Source organism: Setaria viridis, chromosome 6 (genome assembly GCF_005286985.2).
Source record: "Setaria viridis chromosome 6, Setaria_viridis_v4.0, whole genome shotgun sequence".
In the NCBI taxonomy this organism is placed as follows: domain Eukaryota; kingdom Viridiplantae; phylum Streptophyta; class Magnoliopsida; order Poales; family Poaceae; genus Setaria; species Setaria viridis.
This window is the reverse complement of record NC_048268.2, coordinates 2,531,500-2,552,246: the sequence shown is the minus strand read 5'-3', so window position 1 is coordinate 2,552,246 and position 20,747 is coordinate 2,531,500. Positions and strand designations below refer to the sequence as shown.

At 45.7% G+C, this 20,747-nt stretch overlaps 1 protein-coding gene and 1 pseudogene across 1 annotated transcript; both read right to left on the bottom strand.

Moving 5' to 3' along the window:
• Nucleotides 1-9,490: 9,490 nt before the first annotated feature.
• Nucleotides 9,491-11,124, bottom strand: LOC117860750 (putative F-box/LRR-repeat protein 22; annotated as a pseudogene).
• A 6,504-nt stretch (nt 11,125-17,628) lies between these two features.
• Nucleotides 17,629-19,416, bottom strand: LOC117862063 (uncharacterized). The gene is made up of 2 exons (XM_034745578.2): nt 18,517-19,416; nt 17,629-18,368 (listed from the first exon to the last, which is right to left on the bottom strand). The coding sequence occupies exons 1-2, from the start codon at nt 18,838-18,840 to the stop codon at nt 18,318-18,320; spliced, it is 375 nt and encodes a 124-aa protein (XP_034601469.1). The 5' UTR covers nt 18,841-19,416; the 3' UTR covers nt 17,629-18,317.
• Between the last annotated feature and the right edge of the window lie 1,331 nt (nt 19,417-20,747).

Below are 20,747 nucleotides of genomic sequence, written 5' to 3'. Positions count from 1 at the left end.
AAGTGGCCACCATTGACGGCCACCGACGATGGGACCTTTAGTCCCGGTTGGTAATATCAACTGGGACTAAAGAGACCCTTTAGTCCCGGTTGTAATGGCTAGTGGGATGGGGGAATCTAGTGAGGCGTTTAGTCCCGGTTGAAAACACCAGCCGGGACTAAACGCCCCTATTAGTCCTGGTTGGAATTACCAACCAGAACTAAAGAATACCTCGCTTCACCAATCGGGGCCTCCCCCCTTCTCTCTCTCTCCACCTTATTCTCTCCCCTCCCTTATCTCGCGCACTAGGCGAAGCAGGCGGGCAGGCGGTCACGGGCAGCCGGCGCGGGCGTGTGGCCGCGGGCAAGCCGGCGTGGGCGGGCGGTCGGCACAGGCTGGCCCGATTTTTTATTTTTCTGGAACCTTTGTAGTCCCGGTTAGTAACACCAACCGGGATAAAAGGGTCCCCCACATGTGGCTGCGGCAGAAGTAAATCCTTGAGACCCTTTTATCCCGGGTTGAAATACCAACCAGGATAAAAGGGGGTCTTTTATCCCGATTGGTGTTTCCAACCAGGATAAAAGGGTCCCCCGTGAGTTAGTATAAAAGGATTGGATCCCCTATATAGTCAGATGTGGTGTGTAGGTGGGATGGCTAGGAAGCTACGCGCGAGGCTTGAGGTCGTGGGTTCGAATCTCACAAACCGCGCACGCGCATATTTCGTGTGAAAATCTCGTGACCTGTGACTTGCGCGTGTGGGTTGGTATTACTAACCAGGATATAAGGGGGCCTTTACCACGCCTGGCGTGGCGACCCATTTAGTCCCGGTTGGTGTTACGTGGGATAAAAGACACCCCCCTTTGTCTCGATTACTTTATCCCGGATAGTTTTTCGAGAGATTTGCACCCTTCCAACCGGGACTAATACTCAGTTTTCTACTAGTGGGGGTTATATTTATAGATGGAGCTACCCTAGTCCATAGAAGGTAACATGGTATCACATGGCCCTCGTATGCTACACTCATGTTTGTTGAATACTTTATATGGGGTAAATATGCAGTGCAAACCATCTGGTAGGTGGAATCCTGAAAACTCCCACCATGGGCCGTCGGATCGGAGATCTACGGTGCAAGTAGCTAGGCATAGTTCCTCAGAACATTTTTCATATAACCCCCCGCCTTATACTGTACGCCACCTACATCCCCACATTAATATCTCAGTGCAATAAATTCGACCATGTAGTTGCAACTAGCCAATGGTTCAAGTTGCAATCGGTCGATACATTGAGCTGCAAATATTGTAAACCACATACTCCCCTTGTTGCATTAAATTGGGATATTCCTAACTCAGATGGGAGTAGCTAGTCAACAGTATTTGCAACTCCAAGGTCAATTGGAATCAAAGAAACAAGGGACACATAGCTTACATGATGCTGGCAATATACTATGTAGGCCAGTTGGAATCCTTTGTTGTAGTTTCGAAAGTCATTATCAGCCTGTTTAGTTTTAATAAATTACCACTCCCAATTAATAAAAGTAACGTAGGTTTTAGGATTCATGGCAGTAAAATTTCCGTCACTTTGACCATTAATGTAATTTTCTTCGGAAGAATGAGAATACAAAATAATTATTACTATAGATGCTCCGTAATACGTCTGCTATACATAAATATCATTATCATAATCATCATGGCGGCACAGATTTTTTTCTCAAAACATTACCTAGCAGTAGACAGTGTCAACGTCCTAAACAACTTGTATTCTGAATTATAATAAGTGGTTAATCAGATCTGGGAAACATATGGTACTTTGCTCAGAACTTCAACCTAGCATTATGTGCTCTTAACTCAGGTTGACAGACAAACCATGTGATCTAATAAAGTGTAGCAGCACTAGATAGTCATTAATGGAACTTCTGGTACCTTTGCCAGTTAATGGGTAGAGGATGAATAATTAACAATGTGCTTATCCTGGATTCAGAAAGATACATATGACACGATATTGCATGCGCTACCCCGCGTACTTCTTGGAGCCCTAAATCATATGTAGACGAATCAGAGCAACAACCCCCACTTGACTCAAATATCATTGGTAGAGAAGAGACCTTCCATCCAGCGTTTTTAGTCCCAATCGTCTTTGGACCCGGGACTAAAGGGCCTTTAGTCTTGGGTCAAGTGGCCACCACTAACGGCCACCGACGATGGGACCCTTAGTCCCGGTTGGTAATATCAACTGGAACTAAAGAGACCCTTTAGTCCCGGTTGTAATGGCTAGTGGGATGGGGGAATCTGGTGAGGCGTTTAGTCCCGGTTGAAAACACCAGCCGGGACTAAAGGCCCCTATTATTCCCGGTTGGAATTACCAACTAGGACTAAAGAATACATCGCTTCACCAATCGGGGCCTCCTCCCCCCCCCGTTCTCCCTCTCTCCACCTTATTCTCTCCCCTCCCTTATCTCGTGCACGCAGTCTTTCTCTTCTTCCTTATTTCTTTGCTCCTCCTCTCCATTTTCTTCTAGGCGAAGCAGGCGGGCGGGCGGCCACGGCCGGCCGGCGCGGGCGTGTGGCCGCGGGCAAGCCGGCGTGGGCGGGCGGTCGGCACAGGCTGGCCCGATTTTTTATTTTTCTGGAACCTTTGTAGTCCCGGTTAGTAACACCAACCGGGATAAAAGGGTCCCCCACATGTGGCTGCGGCAGAAGTAAATCCTTGAGACCCTTTTATCCCGGGTTGAAATACCAACCGGGATAAAAGGGGGTCTTTTATCCCGATTGGTGTTTCCAACCATGATAAAAGGGTCCCCCGTGAGTTAGTATAAAAGGATTGGATCCCCTATATAGTCAGATGTGGTGTGTAGGTGGGATGGCTAGGAACCTACGCGCGAGGCTTGAGGTCGTGGGTTCGAATCTCACGAATCGCGCATGCGCATATTTCGTGTGAAAATCGCGTGACCTGTGACTTGCGCGTGTGGGTTGGTATTACTAACCAGGATAAAAGGGGGCCTTTACCACGCCTGGTGTGGCGACCCATTTAGTCCCGGTTGGTGTTACGCGGGATAAAAGACACCCTCCTTTTGTCTCGATTACTTTATCCCGGATAGTTTTTCGAGAGATTTGCACCCTTCCAACCGGGACTAATACTCAGTTTTCTACTAGTGGGGGTTATATTTATAGATGGAGCTACCCTAGTCCATAGAAGGTAACATGGTATCACATGGCCCTGGTATGCTGCACTCATGTTTGTTGAATACTTTATATGGGGTAAATATGCAGTGCAAACCATCTCGTAGGTGGAATCCTGAAAACTCCCACCATGGGCCGTCGGATCGGAGATCTACGGTGCAAGTAGCTAGGCACAGTTCCTCAAAACATTTTTCATATAACCCCCCGCATTAATATCTCAGTGCAATAAATTCGACCGTGTAGTTGCAACTAGCCAATGGTTCAAGTTGCAATCGGTCTATACATTGAGCTGCAAATATTGGAGACCACATACTCCCCTTGTTGCATTAAATTGGGATATTCCTAACTCAGATGGGATATCATAATCATCATGGTGGCACAGATTTTTTTCTCAAAACATTACCTAGCAGTAGACAGTGTCAACGTCCTAAACAACTTGTATTCTGAATTATAATAAGTGGTTAATCAGATCTGGGAAACATATGGTAATTTGCTCAGAACTTCAACCTAGCATTATGTGCTCTTAACTCAGGTTGACAGACAAACCATGTGATCTAATAAAGTGTAGCAGCACTAGATAGTCATTAATGGAACTTCTGGTACCTTTGCCAGTTAATGGGTAGAGGATGAATAATGAACAATGTGCTTATCCTGGATTCAGAAAGATACATATGACACGATATTGCATGTGCTACCCCGCGTACTTTTTGGAGCCCTAAATTATATGTAGACGAATCAGAGCTACAACCCCCACTTGACTCACATATCATTGGTAGAGAAGAGACCTTCCATCCAGCGTTTTTAGTCCCGACACTCGGGACTAAAGAGCCTTTAGTCCTGGGTCAAGTGGCCACCACTGACGGCCACCGACGACGGGAGCTTTAGTCCCGGTTGGTAATATCAACTGGGACTAAAGAGACCCTTTAGTCCCGGTTCTAACGGCTAGTGGGATGGGGGAATCTGGTGAGATGTTTAGTCCCGGTTGAAAACACCAGCCGGGACTAAAGATCCCCATTAGTCCCAGTTGGAATTACCAACCGGGACTAAAGAATGCATCGCTTCACCAATCGGGGCTGTCCCCCCTCTCTCTCTCGACCTTATTCTCTGCCCACCCTTATCTCGCGCAGGCACTCTTTCTCTTCTTCCTTATTTCCCTGCTCCTCCTCTCTTTCTTCCAGGCGAAGCAGGCGGCGGGCGGCCACGGGCAGTCGGCGCAGGCGTGTGGCCGCGGGCAAGCCGGCATGGGCGGGCGTCCAGCACGGGCTGGCATAATTTTTTATTTTTCTGGAACCTTTGTAGTTCCGGTTAGTAACACTAACCGGGATAAAAGGGGGTCTTTTATCCCAGTTGGTGTTTCCAACCGGGATATAAGGGTACCCCACGTGTGGCTGGGGCAGAAGTAAATCCTTGAGACCCTTGACCCAACAGACTAGTATTCAGATCAAAGGAACTAAGTCATGCATCTATGGTTTCAAACAACTCCTATACGTAAATGCACATTATCCCGGTTTGTAATACCAACCGGGATAAAAGGGGGTCTTTTATCCCGGTTGGTGTTCCAAAGGGTCCCCCGCGAGTTAGTATAAAAGGATTTGATCCCTTATATAGTCAGATGTGGTGTGTAGGTGGGATGGCAAGGAAGCTCCTGCAAGAACAAGGTATCATCTTCCTCCGGAGCAGTGTCGTCCAGAGGCCTGTAGAGGCTCTGCACTTCCGAGGCCATGGCGGTCTCCGTCACCGAGTAGAGCTCTTCGCCCTTCCTATGCAGGACCATATTGTAAACATCCCTGTCGACTCAATAGACATTCATCAGTTATATCAACTGGGAAGACAGAAGGAAAGAGAGAATCTTGGGAGAGGTGATTGATCACCTGTACAAGTCCTCAAGTGACATGCTTGCACTGCCTTGGGCGTAGAATTCGCAGATGGCCGGTGTCACAGCCTTGCATACTCTGGCGGCGAATTAGGTGTCGTTTATGAGCCGTTTATGCCTGCTATGCTTGACAGGTGCTGTTGAACTATGGGACTTGTTTCCCATGTGTGACCACCTCAGCGCACACTCTTATTTTTGTTCCAACTGTTGTTGTTCCTGTGATTTCTCCTCCGATCCTTATGCTTGTACCTGCAGAATCACAACCATGAGTTATGAGTTAAGAAAAAAATCATGATCTAAGTTCACTGGAAAATCAACCTATTAGAAACAACGTACGATAAGATGAAACAATAAGAACAAGTAGAAACAAGTAGAAACAACGTACGATGGAGTTATTATTTTCTTCCAATCATAAAGATGAAACAATAAGGTTTCAAAAAAAAAAGATGAAACAATGCTAATTTTTTAAATTTTCCTAACAGATCTATCGGAACAATACAAGTGAAGAACCAAATCAAAGCTTTTGCATCGTGCCTTTCTCCCAAAGAAAGAAGAAGATGAAACATACATCCCAGATTGATACTAATTCCAGAATGCGGTTAGGGTGGCCAGTAATTAACCGTGAGATGGTCGCGGGTTCTCCAGGCAATCCTTGAGAGCCAAGGGGATTGTGCTCCTTGTGCAGGTGGGCCACCGCCGCCGCCGTGAGACGTCGAAGCTTCTTCCAACGGGAAGAAGTAGGGGTACGATGTGGATTTACCCTTTTGACCTTTTCTACTCGGTTATTATATATATATTAAGTATAATAAATAGGTAAATAGTAAAATACCTACAGTACCCTAAACCCTTCGCCTACTCGATCACCCAATCAACCATGCGTCAAAATAGGAAGCTCGTGGCCGCTGGCTTCCATTTGATCTAGCTCCGATCCGGCCACAGAGGCAGTCTGCCGAGGCGTTATTGCCCAGCGTGATCACATTTTGTAATTTCAGCGATAGTGTATGCAATGGACTCTCCTCGATGAACATAAGGAGAGTAGCGGTAGTTTATTAGTACAATCTTATTAGGACAATACACTAGTACTACGAACACAACCGCCCGACGCGCGCAGTTTTATTTACCGCTGTTCAATCTGTCGCAGTCAGGAACCGGCGCCAAGAAGAGCCCCCAATCTCGACAGGCCGCAAAACCCCAGCCGGCAAGCCCTAGCTACGTCGCAATCAAACAAAAGGGGCCGCGAAATCGGCCAAAAGGGGAAAGGAATCGAACAAAAGGACACGCAAGAAACCACCCACCCGCCGCCGCCAAGAAATTGAACGGAGAAGCGCCGGCCTCTACCCCAGCGAAATAAAAAACCCTGGCCCCGGAGCGAAGAGAAACAGTTGAGGAAAAAATCTATGAGTAGGGATGAAGGATGACGGTGGTCGGCTGGTGATCGTTCGGGGGGTTACCTCGGAAGACGCGGCGACGGGCACGAGCAGGTACCGCCGAATCAGGGGAGGGCACCAGGCGGAGAAGACGAACCAGCGTATCCGATGGGACCGGGAGGTAGGGCCGCGTAGGGGTAACTCGAAGGTTCTTGTAGCACTGGCTGGTAGGTGGGACCGGGGAGTTGAGCACTTACCTCTTTTTGTTAAACATTGGTTGGAGTGATAGTTTCGAGAGTAAATTTTGTTGACATGGTTAAAGACTACCTATGGAAACCATAAGTTAGGACTTGGTTCCTATGAACTAAAACCTTTTGAACTAAAATCTTGGACTAAACAGCCAAACACTTGACTAAAGTGGAGTGAACTAATTTGGGTTGGGGACATCCCTACCCCTCGTTTGATGTCGTCCCCTGCCCCCCTCCCCGCACCCTCCTACTCCGCACCAGTCCGGTCCCCTCCCCTCCCTGATGTCCACCTCATCCACGCCGCCGCCTTGCCTCGCACCCGCTGCGCTTCCTCCGTCGTTGCCTCCGCGTGCGCCCGCTCAAGCGCGAGCTCCTGCATTGCTCCCCTTGTGCCACCGTGACCCGTCCCACTTCCCCGCCTCTACACCTGCCTCTCCTGTGCCGCCATCTTCTACCCCTCCCACGCCGCCTCGCATGCCTTCGCCTCGCAGCTTTTCGAGCAGGATTGGCGAGGTGAGGGAGAGGTCAGTTGGGAAGAGGTAAAGGAGGTGCCGGCGAGGGAGGGAGGCCGGCGTGGAAGGATGATGGGAGGCGGCGTGGAGGAATGGCGAGCGGCACGCAGAGGGGCAGCGCACGGAGAACAGGGAGAGGGAGGAAGGGAGGCCAGCAGCGTGGAGGGTGGTAGTGGAGGGGTGGTAGGAGGAAGGTGCCGGAGGAGATGGGCAGTGCTTGGTGCTAGGAGGAGGCAGCGCAGGGGTGGGTTGGGAATAACGGTAAAAGGGTCTTTGTTCAACAACATTGAAGTACTTTAGTCCACTTTAGTCCAATGAACCAAACAGCTACTTTAGTCCATGGACTAAAGGAACCAAACATGGCCTAAATAAATGGCTTAAACCCAGAACTAAGGCCTTTGTTTAAGCTTCTCCTTTTGGGCTTTTTGCTGGAAAGCTACCTTTCTGAAAGCTGGCTTTTTGATTGCTGAGATTTTGCTATTGGTTTTTGTAATAAATTTTTATCTTCTCAGCACATCAAAAGTCAGGAAAAATTCCTCTTAGCCAACTTTCCAACTTTCAGTTTATTTCCTCAGAAGCTAGGTGTCCAGCTTTCCGAAAGCTAGCTAAACAGCTGGACTGTTTGTTTCAGCTTTCCAGTTTTTGACTGCCAGAAGTCGAAAAGCTGATCCGAGAAGCTGAAACAAACAGGACCTAAAGCTGATCCGAGAAGCTGAAACAAACAGGACCTGAGCTGGATGCTGGTTTCAAGTGTCCAAAGGATTGCACATGTTCTCGAGAAATTGCCAAAGGCCGGCCACCGTCCCGGCAAGTTTGCAATGGAAAATAATAGAAGAGATGACCCTTATATGTGGATTTGTTGGTATATTCACAGCACGAAGAGATTATGCAAGACTGTTCATTGTTTTTATCTTTCCAAAAATACAGCTAGTGCTGCGTTGCTCGAAACAACATTAGTATCGGGTAAAACAATAGTTTGGGGTATTTGCATTCTCAACCCTGTTTTGAGGTGTAATTGTGATTTACAGCTATATATTTCACAAGATTAATCAATGAATTCTTAACCTGTTTTATCAATATCAGGTATATTTTATTTTAAAGATTTATTTTAAACCATAACTCTCTATTATTTTCTCGTTGCTAACAATGTGTATCAAATGGACAAAACATCCATAGCTACAAGATGAATACATAACTCTAAAAATATATCTAATGTTCATGTTGGTGAATATAGTAAAATTAATATTTTATTGTAGCAACGCAGGAGCATTTGTGCTAGTATTAATAAAGGAGCCATAAAAAAAGTAAATCACTTGTATAGAATGATCTCTAGTACTCAAATATTAATGAAAAATCCACCTGGCACGTATTAACAAAGGAGTCACAAAAAAATATAAGTAAATCATTTATATAGAATGGATCTCTAGTAATAAAAAATGAATTACGTTTCAATGAAATGATATTAGATTTATATTAAAAAAAGTCTTATGATGAAAATTTTGTAACACATGATATATTAATCAATGAATTGCTGCTCAGAATTTTACTGTAATAAAGCTACATATTTTTAGGCAACTACACCTACGGGATTTAATTTTTTTTACCACTAAAACTTTACAAAGATTGGCCAGGATGTTGTTTGAGTCTTGGTCTCTTGGAAAAGGAGAATCGTGATTGTTATCTGTCACTGTCAGTGAACTCTTACAAAACCTGTGTTTTGTTCTTGAAGGCCGACGAGGGGGGACAACAATTGCTTACATGTTTCCATGAACAGGCACAAGTCCAAAAGGCCCAAAACAGAATGTTAATGGGCCATCAAGTGATACAAAGCTTGTGACCTGTGCACATGTAAATCTGTTCAATTTCACAGCAACCGAATAAAGAATCCAACTTTCCAAAGTGGGACATACAAGGCGAGATGTAAAACCCTGTTTAGATACGTTTCTTCTAGCCATACTTGAATTATAATCTATACTAAGCGAAGATTTTCTCGCTTCTCGCTTTTTCTTCTCGTAGTTCAAATCTCTGAAGTGGCTTACCACGTAAACGAGAATAGGTGGAAATAAGCCAAGCATTTGGCGGGAATCGGAATTCTCGCTTATTTCCACCGATAAGCCGCTTATAAGCGGAAACAAACGGGACCAATATGATAGCAACTTAAGCAATTTAAAAGGACAAACCATAACACAACTTAAGAGACCACACATCACGACACAAACTAAAAAAAAGCACACACCATGATGGTACAAAGTTCAAACAAGACGCATGGATGATCACAGAGAATAGTACTCATGGATGTCAGTATAGAACCTAGTGTCATCACAGGTCAGTTTGTTCAATTCATCAGGGCCGGAGGACTCGTCAGGGGACGACGGGGTTGATGAGGAGTAGTCCTGCCAGTAGTTGCCGCCGTATGAACCATCATCCGTCTCCCCTCAGCGCACAGATGCATATCCTCGTCTTCTGTAAGGCTCCGCACAATGTTGCTGTAGTCTTCACCCTCGTGCTCTCTGATGACATGAAGATCAGGGCAGCGAACCCTATTCAGCTGTCCGGGTAACCAGACGTGTTTGAGCCTTGCACATCGAGCTCGGAGTTTGTTGTCCACATGGAGATTGGAGCAGCTGGAGATGTCGAGGCACTCGAGGTGGGGGCAGCCGTCGAGGATGGCGTAGAGCCCTTTGTTTGTCAGGCTGTTGCCTGCCATCTGAAGAAGCCGGAGCTCGTGCAAGCTCTCTGCGATGGCAAAGGCATCCTTATTTTTCCTCGCCTCCCAAGATTCGAAAGATTCCTCCTCAGATTCCTCGTCTTCGTCTTCTTCATCGGAACCCAATTGCTGGCGACGTTCCTCCTCCATCTCACGCTCGATCTCATCAGAATCATACCCCTTCTCGACATGGATTCTTAGGCGCCTCAGCTGGGGGCGCACATTGCCAACATATCCGTAAAACTCTGCTGGCCGTGCATGATATGAGCACTCTATCTCCTCCAAAAGCGGGCATTTTTCTGCAACCTTAATAACCAGTGACGTATCCGAAATGTATAAGCATGCGATGAGTCGAATGCCCTACAAAGAATATTGGCCCTGCATGCATAAGCACAAAAAAGGACAAGGGAATGAACTGGGCAATACCAAATACCAGCAGAGTTAAGCCAATGCCTAAACATTATATATCATGATTATGTGAATTTAACGAATTTGTGGCCTGCTATTAATCAGGTTATAGAATTAAGGTTTTTTTGTGATCTTACCCCTACGACTCTGAAGTGCAATTGTATTTTTACCCTCATTTTTTTAACTTTGTGATTTTACCGTCAATTATTCACAAGTCATTGTGATTTTGCCCTTGGTCTTCGTGTATTTACCCTTATTTTGACCATTGACTAGGAGCGAAATCGCATTGACTTGTGAATAATTGAAGGCAAAATCACAAAGTTGAAAAAACGAGGAGTAATTCACCAAGTGGGGTTAGAAGCAGTAGGCGTGTCAATGATTGCAAATGGTAAATTACCAAGTGGGGTTATACATTGAAAATATCACATCACTAAAAACTGATAATCCAGCAAAATTTAAATGCTTAAAGCCCCAAAACAGGTTCAATGCTGGAATTGACATTTAGCATGGCAAAGAACCATACCTGCTGGCAATGTAATCCAAGAGTTCACCTAGTAACAAATTGCTGAGCCCAGAATGACTCCATACGTCTACCGGAGCGATCTATAGCCACTTTTGCCATGGCACACATGGTACCTACGTTCTTCAAGAAGACCGATTTGTGGCATGTCATGTCCACAAAGCGCCATAGTTCGGGTGTCCTTGCAGCCGCCAACCATGAGCGGCACACAAGACCTGCGCTCATCAGGATCTCAATGGCCCCCAGCTTCATGAAGATTGAGGAAAGAGGGTCTAGTGGGAGCTGAGACCAATCCCACAGGTGACTTTGGCAAGGGAATTGGGTATTGATCCATTGCGGTACCTAAGATTGGGGGTATATGTGATAAGTTAAAATCCCATGAAGTTGTAATAACTAGCATAAAGACGTTATGCAAAAACAAAAAAAAACATGGGTCCATCTGTGAAAATCGGGAAAGTCGTAAATCTTGAGACACTACCGGAAATAGTACTTTTGCCGAGTGCCCCAGGCACTCGACGAAGGCCCAAATACACTCAGCAAAGAGTTTGCCGAGTGTAACACTCGGCGAACTGGACTCGGCAAACTTTCCCTCGGCAAACAGTGTATTTGCCGAGTGTCGAATGTTGGGCACTCGGCAAACGCTTTGCCGAGTGCTGGAAAACACTCAACAAAATAAAACACTCGGCACAAAGGCGATAACGGACTGTCACGGAAACGGCGCCTTTGCCGAGTGCCAGACGGAAGACACTCGGCGAAAATTTAACGTTTGCCGAGTGTATTTTTGACTGGCACTCGGCGAAGATCCATGGTTTGTCGAGTGCCTGCCTCGTGGCACTCGGCAAACAAGCCCCTTCCGCTAGATTTTTATGACGCGTTTGCCGAGTGTTTTGTCAGTGACACTTGGCGAAGATCCATTGTTTGCCGAGTACCTGCCCCTTGGCACTCGGCAAACAAGCCCCTTTCGCCAGATTTTTATGACACCTTTGCCGAGTGTTGTGACGATGCACTCGGCAAAGTCGTCAAACAGTAACAAAAAATAGCCTCAACACTCGGCAAAGTGTCCATTCACCTCCTGCAAAATAGAAATGTTACGTATAAAGGACCCCTCTCAAAAAACAACCACAGAAGCACAGGCATATAAATTGCACCACAGGCATCACAAGCACACAAATAACATTAAGTAATTCACAAGTTTGCATCACAAGCACACAAATAACAAGTCACTGAGGAGGATGTGCAGGTGGCCACTGCCCCCGGGATGATTCTGCATTGGACGCCGCCGACTGATTCTGCACAAAGTTAAAGAGATTGCATTAGTCACTTTTCTAGTTTAAGTTTCTAGTGCCTGTAGTTTCTAGTTTAACTCTAGATTGACTGTAAGGTTGAGAGTGACTCACAGGAGTAGCTATAGGAGGTGGAGGTGGCGGGAATAGGTTCGGTGGCATAGGTGGTGGAGTTTGACCTAAACTGTGAAAAACACTCTGCATGTACTGGACATCGACTCCGTCCTCTGCCTTTCTAGCTGCCAATCCGCCTCGATCCTCGCCTCTAGGTCCTCCCGTCGCTTCCGTTCTACCTCCACCTGGGCCTACAATATTTAATCCCAATGTCTTATTGCAAAGCAAAAGGTACGTAAAAATCAACGAAAAATTGAACAAACAGGAATAACCTGTAGAGCCTGCATCTGTAACTGTGTAGTGGTAGTCCGTGCCCGTATCGTGGGGCTCGAGTCCGTGCTCCTTGCTCGGATATTGGAGAGAGTGGGAGTACTGGCAGTGTCGATCACGCTATCTCCAATCCAATACCAGCCATGCTTCTTGCCTCCTCCCACCCTCATCACAATTTCTGCATCAATATCCTGAGAGCTCAGATCAAATGTCCCATGAACCTCCCTTGCCATTGATGTGTACTCGGTGATGCGGCTGTGGATGCTTGGATGGCTGTACACCTCGGGCGGGTCCTCCGGGTTGAAGTCGATGTTTGCCGTGGCCTTGCCCTTTTTGAACATAACCCATGCCTTGACCGAGAGCACTCCTGGCCATCATGTGATGACGTCTGCGGCAAAAATGCAAAAGGATTACAAAATATGCAGTATTATGTGTGAGAATAAAGAAATGAATTCGCGTTCCCATTTTTCCTTGTATTCATCAAGGCTCAGGCTGCGGCTCAGGCTGCCTTGATGGTGTGATGCATATGGCATCTGCAGATGCCGCTCCCGGCAAGCAATGTGGTTCTCCAACCACCCGGGCTGCAACCACACGTCCACCATTTGTTCCCAGCACCGGGTATAGGATCAGCACCACCACGGAGGCACCTACATCATCAAGTGTGTGACATATAACAACAGAAATTAAGCGTAATTAATCTCAAAAATAGTAAATATTAACTTTTTGTACGTACCGCCATGAATTCTTCCTTGGTCAGGTTCATTGTCCTAACCTCTTCTTTTTTGACCCTCATCCTTCTGTATTTAGCATAGAAGTCAATGATGGCCTGAACCCGTGCCTCGTAGTGCATGTCCTTAACGAGCTTCTTGCCGGCTTGTTCAGTGATCGAGGCAGCCCTAGCCTCGAATCCCTCCTGGCATCTATAAAAGTCCTGTGTATAGACATGTTGCATACAATTATTATTTCAAGAACGTCTAGTGAAGCTGATGTATTAAGCAATGTAGTGCGGCGAATACTTACCCACAGCTCGGCCTTCACCCGCTCCGCCTTGTTCGCAAATATCCTGTGGTCACGATCACCGACGTCGGCGGCGGCGACGTAGTGGTCCCACGTGTAGGCCGGCTCCTCCTGTCCAGCGAAGACCACTAGACCAGGGAAGTGTAGCCTACACAAAAGACCAATAATGCCATTGACCTTGCGGTTGTGGCCACCCCCATTGAGCTTAATCCAACTCCTACACAAGTGATTAATATAAATTATTAGTTTCTATTGTAAATTTTAACATATCAAAAGTACTGAGAATATGTAAAGGAACTTACTTTGCCCTAGTGGGTGGAATCAGTTGGCGTAAATGAAGAGGGATCGGTCGCCTCGGGAGGGATGAGGGACCTCGCAACCAGATCTTGAACTGCGAATCCCCTGCCTCCTCCCCTTCCTCCCTCTCCTGCTCCTGCTCCTGCTCCTGCTCCCGCTCCTACTCCTGCTCCTCCTATACCTCCGCCTCGTCACTAGAGGCGTGCGCGGAAGGTACCTCCTCCTCCGACGATGACCGGGCCGAAGGTACAGGCAACGGGGGCCTCACCCCTTTACCCTTTCCTCGACCCCTGCCTCGACCCCTGCCTCTAGCCAGGACATGTGCCCCCTCCGTTTCCTGTACCTGTGCGTCACCCCTGCCTCCACCCCTCCCTCGACGCCTCCCTCGACCTCTCAATGCGTCTGACCCTGAAGCTGCAGCTTTTAATTTTTTGTAAAGCGCTGCAATCTTCCTCGTACCGCCCACCATTGTTCAATCACCTACATTTACAAAGAGTAAACCAATCAGCACAGATAAACAAAACATAATTAGGAAGATGTGCAAAATAAACTAAACATACTTAAAAAATAACATGGTATGACAAATAATAAATAAATTAGTACGGCCCATACATGTCTTAGAAATAATCATCATGATCAAGATTAGCTGGATCATAAGTCTCATCATCACTGTCACGCGTGTCAATAAAATCATTCCCGTGCTCCGAAGGAGGAGTGTCATCATCAATGTCCTGTCCTAACTGTAACCACTGAAGTAATTCTAACTCCTTCATATTATGAACGTCCTCTCCAGCGTCATCGTCAGCAACCCTTTCATTGTCTACTTCCATTCCGAAAGCGTCGGTTAAGTCAATCTCAAAAATCCCGTCGAGCCCATCTTCTTGAAAAAATCTCCATCATATGTGTTGGGGTCAATGTTGTAATCTTCATTGTTTGGTACAGGTAGTTTACCATGTGGCGATACCTTGTACACAACATACCAACCCTTAAGACGATCGTCGGTTTGGCACGGGTATGGCAAATAATAAACTTGTGTGGCCTGTTGAGCCACAATATAGACATCATCTCTTTGTAAGACGGATGATTGCCGAATTTCGACTAACCCAAGATTAGGGGCCCATCTCATGACTGATGCATCAAACCAATGGCATTTGAATATGACTGGATTAAGAACTTTGCAACCATGAAAAGTTAGTTCGTATATTTCTTCAATTCTTCCGTAGTACTCGACACCATCAAAGCCTGGCGTAAAAACTCCGGTATTTGTCGTTCTTCGATTGGGCCGACTCTGCTCATGGCTTGTTGTGTGAAAGCGATATCCATTTACGTCATAACCGGTAAACAATCTGACCCTATAGGCATAGCCATCAGCAACCTATCTCAACTTGATATTCATAGACGCATCGGTTTAGCCCTACAAGTTGAAGTAGGGTGGTTCATTATATTATGTTGTATGTACGAGCAACTTGTAATATCAATTTAAGTACAAGCTAAATTTGACTGTACCTTATGTTTGAACCATGAAATGAAATCGGGCATTCCATTTCCCGCACCCTCTTTGAGAAGAGTCTCCGCTTCGTGCGGGGTAGGTTCCCTTGATTTACGCCAGAAGTTACGATGGAATTCCTGTACCAACGAGAAATATGCAAGTTGGACACAGAATAGTGACTAATTGAGAACAAACAAGTTTGTTGAGAACTTATAGTATGTACGGCTCCACCTCGGATAGGTTGGTCAATACATACAGCATGATAGTGCGCCACTCTTCATGTTTCAATTTCTTCTATGACGCACTTTGGATGTTGGGTTGCATACGAGGAAGGCAAATTCGACAACTTTGAGTGCATTTTCTGATGCTGATTGGGCTGGTAGTGTTGATGATAGAAAATCTACCGGAGGGTTTGCAATATTCTTTGGTCCTAATCTAGTGTCTTGGAGTGCTAGAAAGCAAGCTATAGTTTCAAGATCTAGTATTGAAGCAGAATATAAATCTATAGCTAATGCTACTGCGGAGCTGATTTGGTTGGAATCTTTGCTGCTTGAGCTTGGAGTAAAATTAACACAGCCGCCCATATTATAGTGTGATAACTTGGGAGCTACATATCTTTCAGCAAATCTAGTCTTTCATGCTCGTGCAAAGCACATTGAAATTGATTTTCATTTTGTACGTGAGAGGGTTACTAAGAAACAATTACATGTCCAGTTAGTATCTACTCATGATCACATTGCAGATGGTTTCACTAAAGCCTTGACAACTGGGGAGTTTGAAGATTTTAAGCACAATCTAAATCTCAAGAAGTAGAGAAGTTTAGATTGAGGGAGGGATGTTAGAATCATGGTTGTAATAAGGTAATGTGCCGTGCGTTAGAGTGTTGGAGATAAACTCGTGCACGTGTGTGACAATTGTGATCTTAGAGATAGACTCGGTTGCTTGGAGATAAACCTTGTGTAATACGAATTATAAAGCAAACCGAGTCCTGGGTGATCATGATTGTATCCTTGTAAAACTCTCGGTGATTTTCACCATATATAAACGTGCAACCGTGGTGAGTCAAGATAGGCACCATGTTTCCTCCTTTTCTTCCACGGAGGGATACGGGAGCTCCCCGTGCTTAGGATCTCGAGCTTTCACTCTACTCCGGCGCCGCCACCAACCATGGCCTCATCAACCTCGCCGAGACCTGCGCGGCCGCCGCCGAGGCTTGCCCGCTCCTGAACCGCCTCCGGCTGAGCAGGTACTGCTTCGACTGGCGGTCCGGCGGCGTGCCATGGGGATCACCGGGATGTGCAGCCTCCGGTCGCTGCAGATCTTCGGCAACAGCCTCAGCAATGCCAGCCTCGCGGCCATCCTCGGTGGCTGCGCTGGCCTCGAGTCCCTCGACATCCACCACTGCTTCAACGTCGAGATGGACGATGAGATGCGTGCCAAGTGTGCTAGGGTGTGGATGCTGAGGCTACCGCATGACTCCATGCACGACTACGACCTCAGGTTTGGAAGCCCTGAGATGGAGCCACAGGCAGCCCTGAGGTTGAGCTATGGAGCCCAGGAGATCCGGACAATATCTTTAGTTCATGATACTTCCGTTAGGGTGCTACTAGGGTGAAAGACGCTGTGGCTACCGTGTGACTCCATGGACGACTACGACCTCAGGTTTGGCAGCCCATGGAAGAACCCAAGGAGACATATTGCTGTGTGCACAACGGTTTGATGCTTATTTTCGTTGTCAGTTGGTATGTTGCCTGTCTGACAAGAACCAAAATATTGTGAAATCGATCGAAGAAATAAAAGACTACAGTGCATCAATGCTCAGAATTTGTAGACATATTCCAGTATCTTGATTTGTTCAAAAAATTTCAGAAATATAATTCTAATCCCTATATCAGCCAGGCAACATCTGAATTTATCCAGAAAATATGTTCAGTAAAATCAAGCATTCTATAAACAAGCCGGTGAAGATGCCGCCCAACAAGACGAGGCCGGTGGTGCTGCGGAGAGGAGTTCATGCTGAACGCCATTCGCTGGCCGTCTTGGTCTTCGTCGTGTCCATAAACAAGCCCTGATGCTATTGTCGTATGCCATCCACGTTGACATCATCACTGCGACCAATGTTAAGGGATGGACTATTAATATTGCTTTCAGCAAAGATAGCTAGTCATTTCATCACTATTCCACACTTGGTAGAATTCATAAAGTTGTGAGTTGACCTGAGTACATGACACATAAATGTATAAGGAAAAAAAAAGATCTCGACGGCAGCCTGTGTCTTTTAAGACAGTCATCTCTGTGTGATGCACAATAAACTAGTGCCAAGAACATCAGTTGAGCAGAGTCAAATTAGACAGATCATAGATACATATGTAAAACTTGTAGGTGCCTTGAAATTCAATAAAATGTGACATTGATGCCCCAAGTCCGCAAAGGACCCCGTTACACAATGTCATTATAGCAATGCACCTTTATTTCCGTTGTTGCAACTCTAAAGATCCCTAGAAGATCAGTAGGCATAATACTCTTTAGTTCCAGTCATCATACTCCTGTGAATTACAGTAATCATCTGAACCTTCATCATCTGCTGCCTCATGACTAGGAAGACTCCCTTTCCCCAGTCCAGCACATATCTCCCTTAGCTTCTTTTCCATCTCGCCATGAACGGAAGGCCCTGTAACGTGGAGAGATTCCAGTAGAGGGCACACATCTAGGATTTGGTACAGTCCAGCAGTATTGAGTTCACAGTCAAACAGTTGTAAGGAGCGTAGCTCGGACATAACTGGAGTTTCAAGTGCTTGTTTCTCGACAGCGGGACGAAATATGCAATCCCATGACCACCGCTCTCGATGACTCTGCTGCTGGTCACCATCATCCACGCCGTCGTCAGAGTAGTCATGGGCAAAAACCTTCTGGCGCCCGAGCACGAGTTTCTTGAGACGGGGACAAGCTTGGCAAACTGGAAGGAACAGCCTTCTGGAGTCGTCGGAGCTGCGATGCGCCGGTGAAATTTCAAGATCTTCTAGGAGAGGGAGCTGCTTGAGGGCTTCGTCCAACACTTCATTGCACGCAACAAAGTCGAAGAGATCGAGGCTTTTCAAAGACGGTGCTCTGCAGGAACACACACCTTCGAGTCAGAACAATACACCTATAGTAGTTCATGTAATGAAACAACAGATCTGGATTGGAGCTTGCAAGTTCTCCAATCCATTCAGATTTCAGAGTAGAAGGTAACAAGAACGAAGAACACGATGAATACCTTTCGGCGAGGTCGAGCAGGGAGTGGTTGTCGCAGGGTCCGGTGAAGGCGACGCACTGGCCGGCGGCGCGGTCCAGGGCGGCGCCATGTCTTGGAGTACCTCCAGATCGTGGGCATGTAGATGCGGCGCCACAGCGCGGGCTCCTTGAGCGCGACGCGGCGCCACGCCGTGCACGCGAACTCGGCGCCGCGCATGATCTCCCGGATGCCCAGCTTGAGGAAGACGATGCACAGGACGTCGCGCGGCAGCCCCGCCCAGTCCCTCGCCGCTGGCGGAGGTTCCATGCAGCGGCGGAGGCAGCAGCTGCCGGAGGAGGAGGCCATCGCTTGGGTTGGGAACGCGTGGATCTTCGGCAGTAACAACAGGAATCGAAATCGTGTGCGAAGAGACTTCAAATTAGTCCATCCTTTCTCCTCCTTAAGTGACTCGGACTCCTCTGTCAATGATTTGTTTTCAGAAAATTATTTAAAAAATGTATAGCCTTTCAGTTTCAGGTCGGTTGTGAGGTCGGCTAAAACATTAATGATTGATGCTTAACTTTATTTTTGAATGGCAAATTTTATGTATATTTAGACGAGATCCAAATGCTTGCAAGCGTTCACCCCTCCAGTTGGAAAGAGCCATCAACGTGCAGAGACTATAGTAGAGGTGAACTGTCAATAATGTTGTTCTTCAGTCTGCCAGTAGTCAGTTCACAACCAAACAATTCTGACATCGTTGAAACTACAACCTTGTGAGAATGTTTTTACAGACGGGAACAAGCTTGGCAAACAGATTAGAACGTCACTGTTCTGTAAAAATATGGCTGAAATTTCAATAACTTCAAGGAAAGGGCTTCTTGATTGCCTGATTCAGTACTTCATTGGATGTAAAGACATCTAACGGATGGACGCTTCTCAAACAGGGTGATCCCCAGGAATTCCTTCAAATTGTAAGGATATATGCTAAATCATTGTGTGAGAGCTCTAAAAGGACTTTTCTATCTCTCCACAATATATACATCATAGACATGCAAGTTGTCCGAGACCATTTTTACAAACATACTTTCTCCGTCCCAAAAAACAAGTCATCCTAGGAATTTTTGGACAGATTAATAAGGAGGTAAAATAACCTCGATTGCCCCTATTTATTAACCATATTTGGTGCTAATTGACTGCCGCCTGTCCACATGCGCATGTACACATTCCAAATTGAGTATAATAACTTGTTTTTTGACAAATTTTGAATCGGAGAATGACTTATATTTTTGGGACGAAGGGAGTCGTACCACCAGTTGTGCACCTTTCCTTAGCTAAATCTAGGTACTTCCTCTTTCCACTATACAATCTTTTCGGATGGACGCCTCTCAATTTTTACATTTATTGTAAAAATCATCCTTGAGTTAACGATTAACTAGTTTCTTTCTCATGCACACACACTTTAGAGATTTAAATAGTAAGAAAAAGTTGAATTTTAATTTAAAATCTTGTGGGGTGGTAGTGGACATCATAATGTATTCCCAAAAAATATATTAGAATTTTTCAGCATTATTTTTAGTATAACTTTGTATACAAATAATTAATTTTTATTAAATATCATAACCTATCAAAATAATTATAAAAATTCATTAATGTTACGATGTCTGCTATCATCTCACAAAATTTTAACTTAAGACTCCACTTGTGATGGAGAAAAAAAAGATAATTGTGTTAAAGTGTGAATTGAACCAAAATGGCATATTATAAGGTGTAAACTGAGCCTAAAAATAGTTTAGGGTGTTATTCAAACCTTGCCAATACTTGAGGGGAGTAATTTGAACTTTTTCCTAAATAATATATTAATTCAAGGTAACATGGTGATTTTATCTTCCTCCTTATTCTTCTGCTCAACTCTAAAAGAAATAACGTGAATTGGGGAATATTATGAACGTATTTGTTGTAATGGATCAATCTTGTATTGCCAACTATATAACTTTTATATATTTATTACTTAGTCAAAGTTGAAAAAAAGACATAGGACAAACCTAGATGCAATTATATTTCAATAGTACAAAGTACGTGAGGTTGAACTTTTCCTACCCAAATCATATTTGGTGTTTTCCTTTCTTTGTCAGGCAGACCTTTTCCACTGATTTTGTCAGGACCTTTCCTTGTCAGGTACCCCCCCCCCCCCCCCCCCCCCGCACACACACACAACGATGAACTGATCAATGCAATTTGCATATGGTCAGTTCACTTATTTGTGTTTTATG

What these genes read in the sequence shown, in the direction of transcription:
- LOC117862063 (XM_034745578.2), bottom strand. Translation starts at nt 18,840, where the DNA reads ATGGCCTCCTCCTCCGGCAGCTGCTGCCTCCGCCGCTGCATGGAACCT. An exon ending in CTGCTCGACCTCGCCGAAAG is followed by an intron (nt 18,369 to 18,516) that starts GTATTCATCGTG and finishes GTGTTCCTGCAG; the next exon opens with AGCACCGTCTTTGAAAAGCC.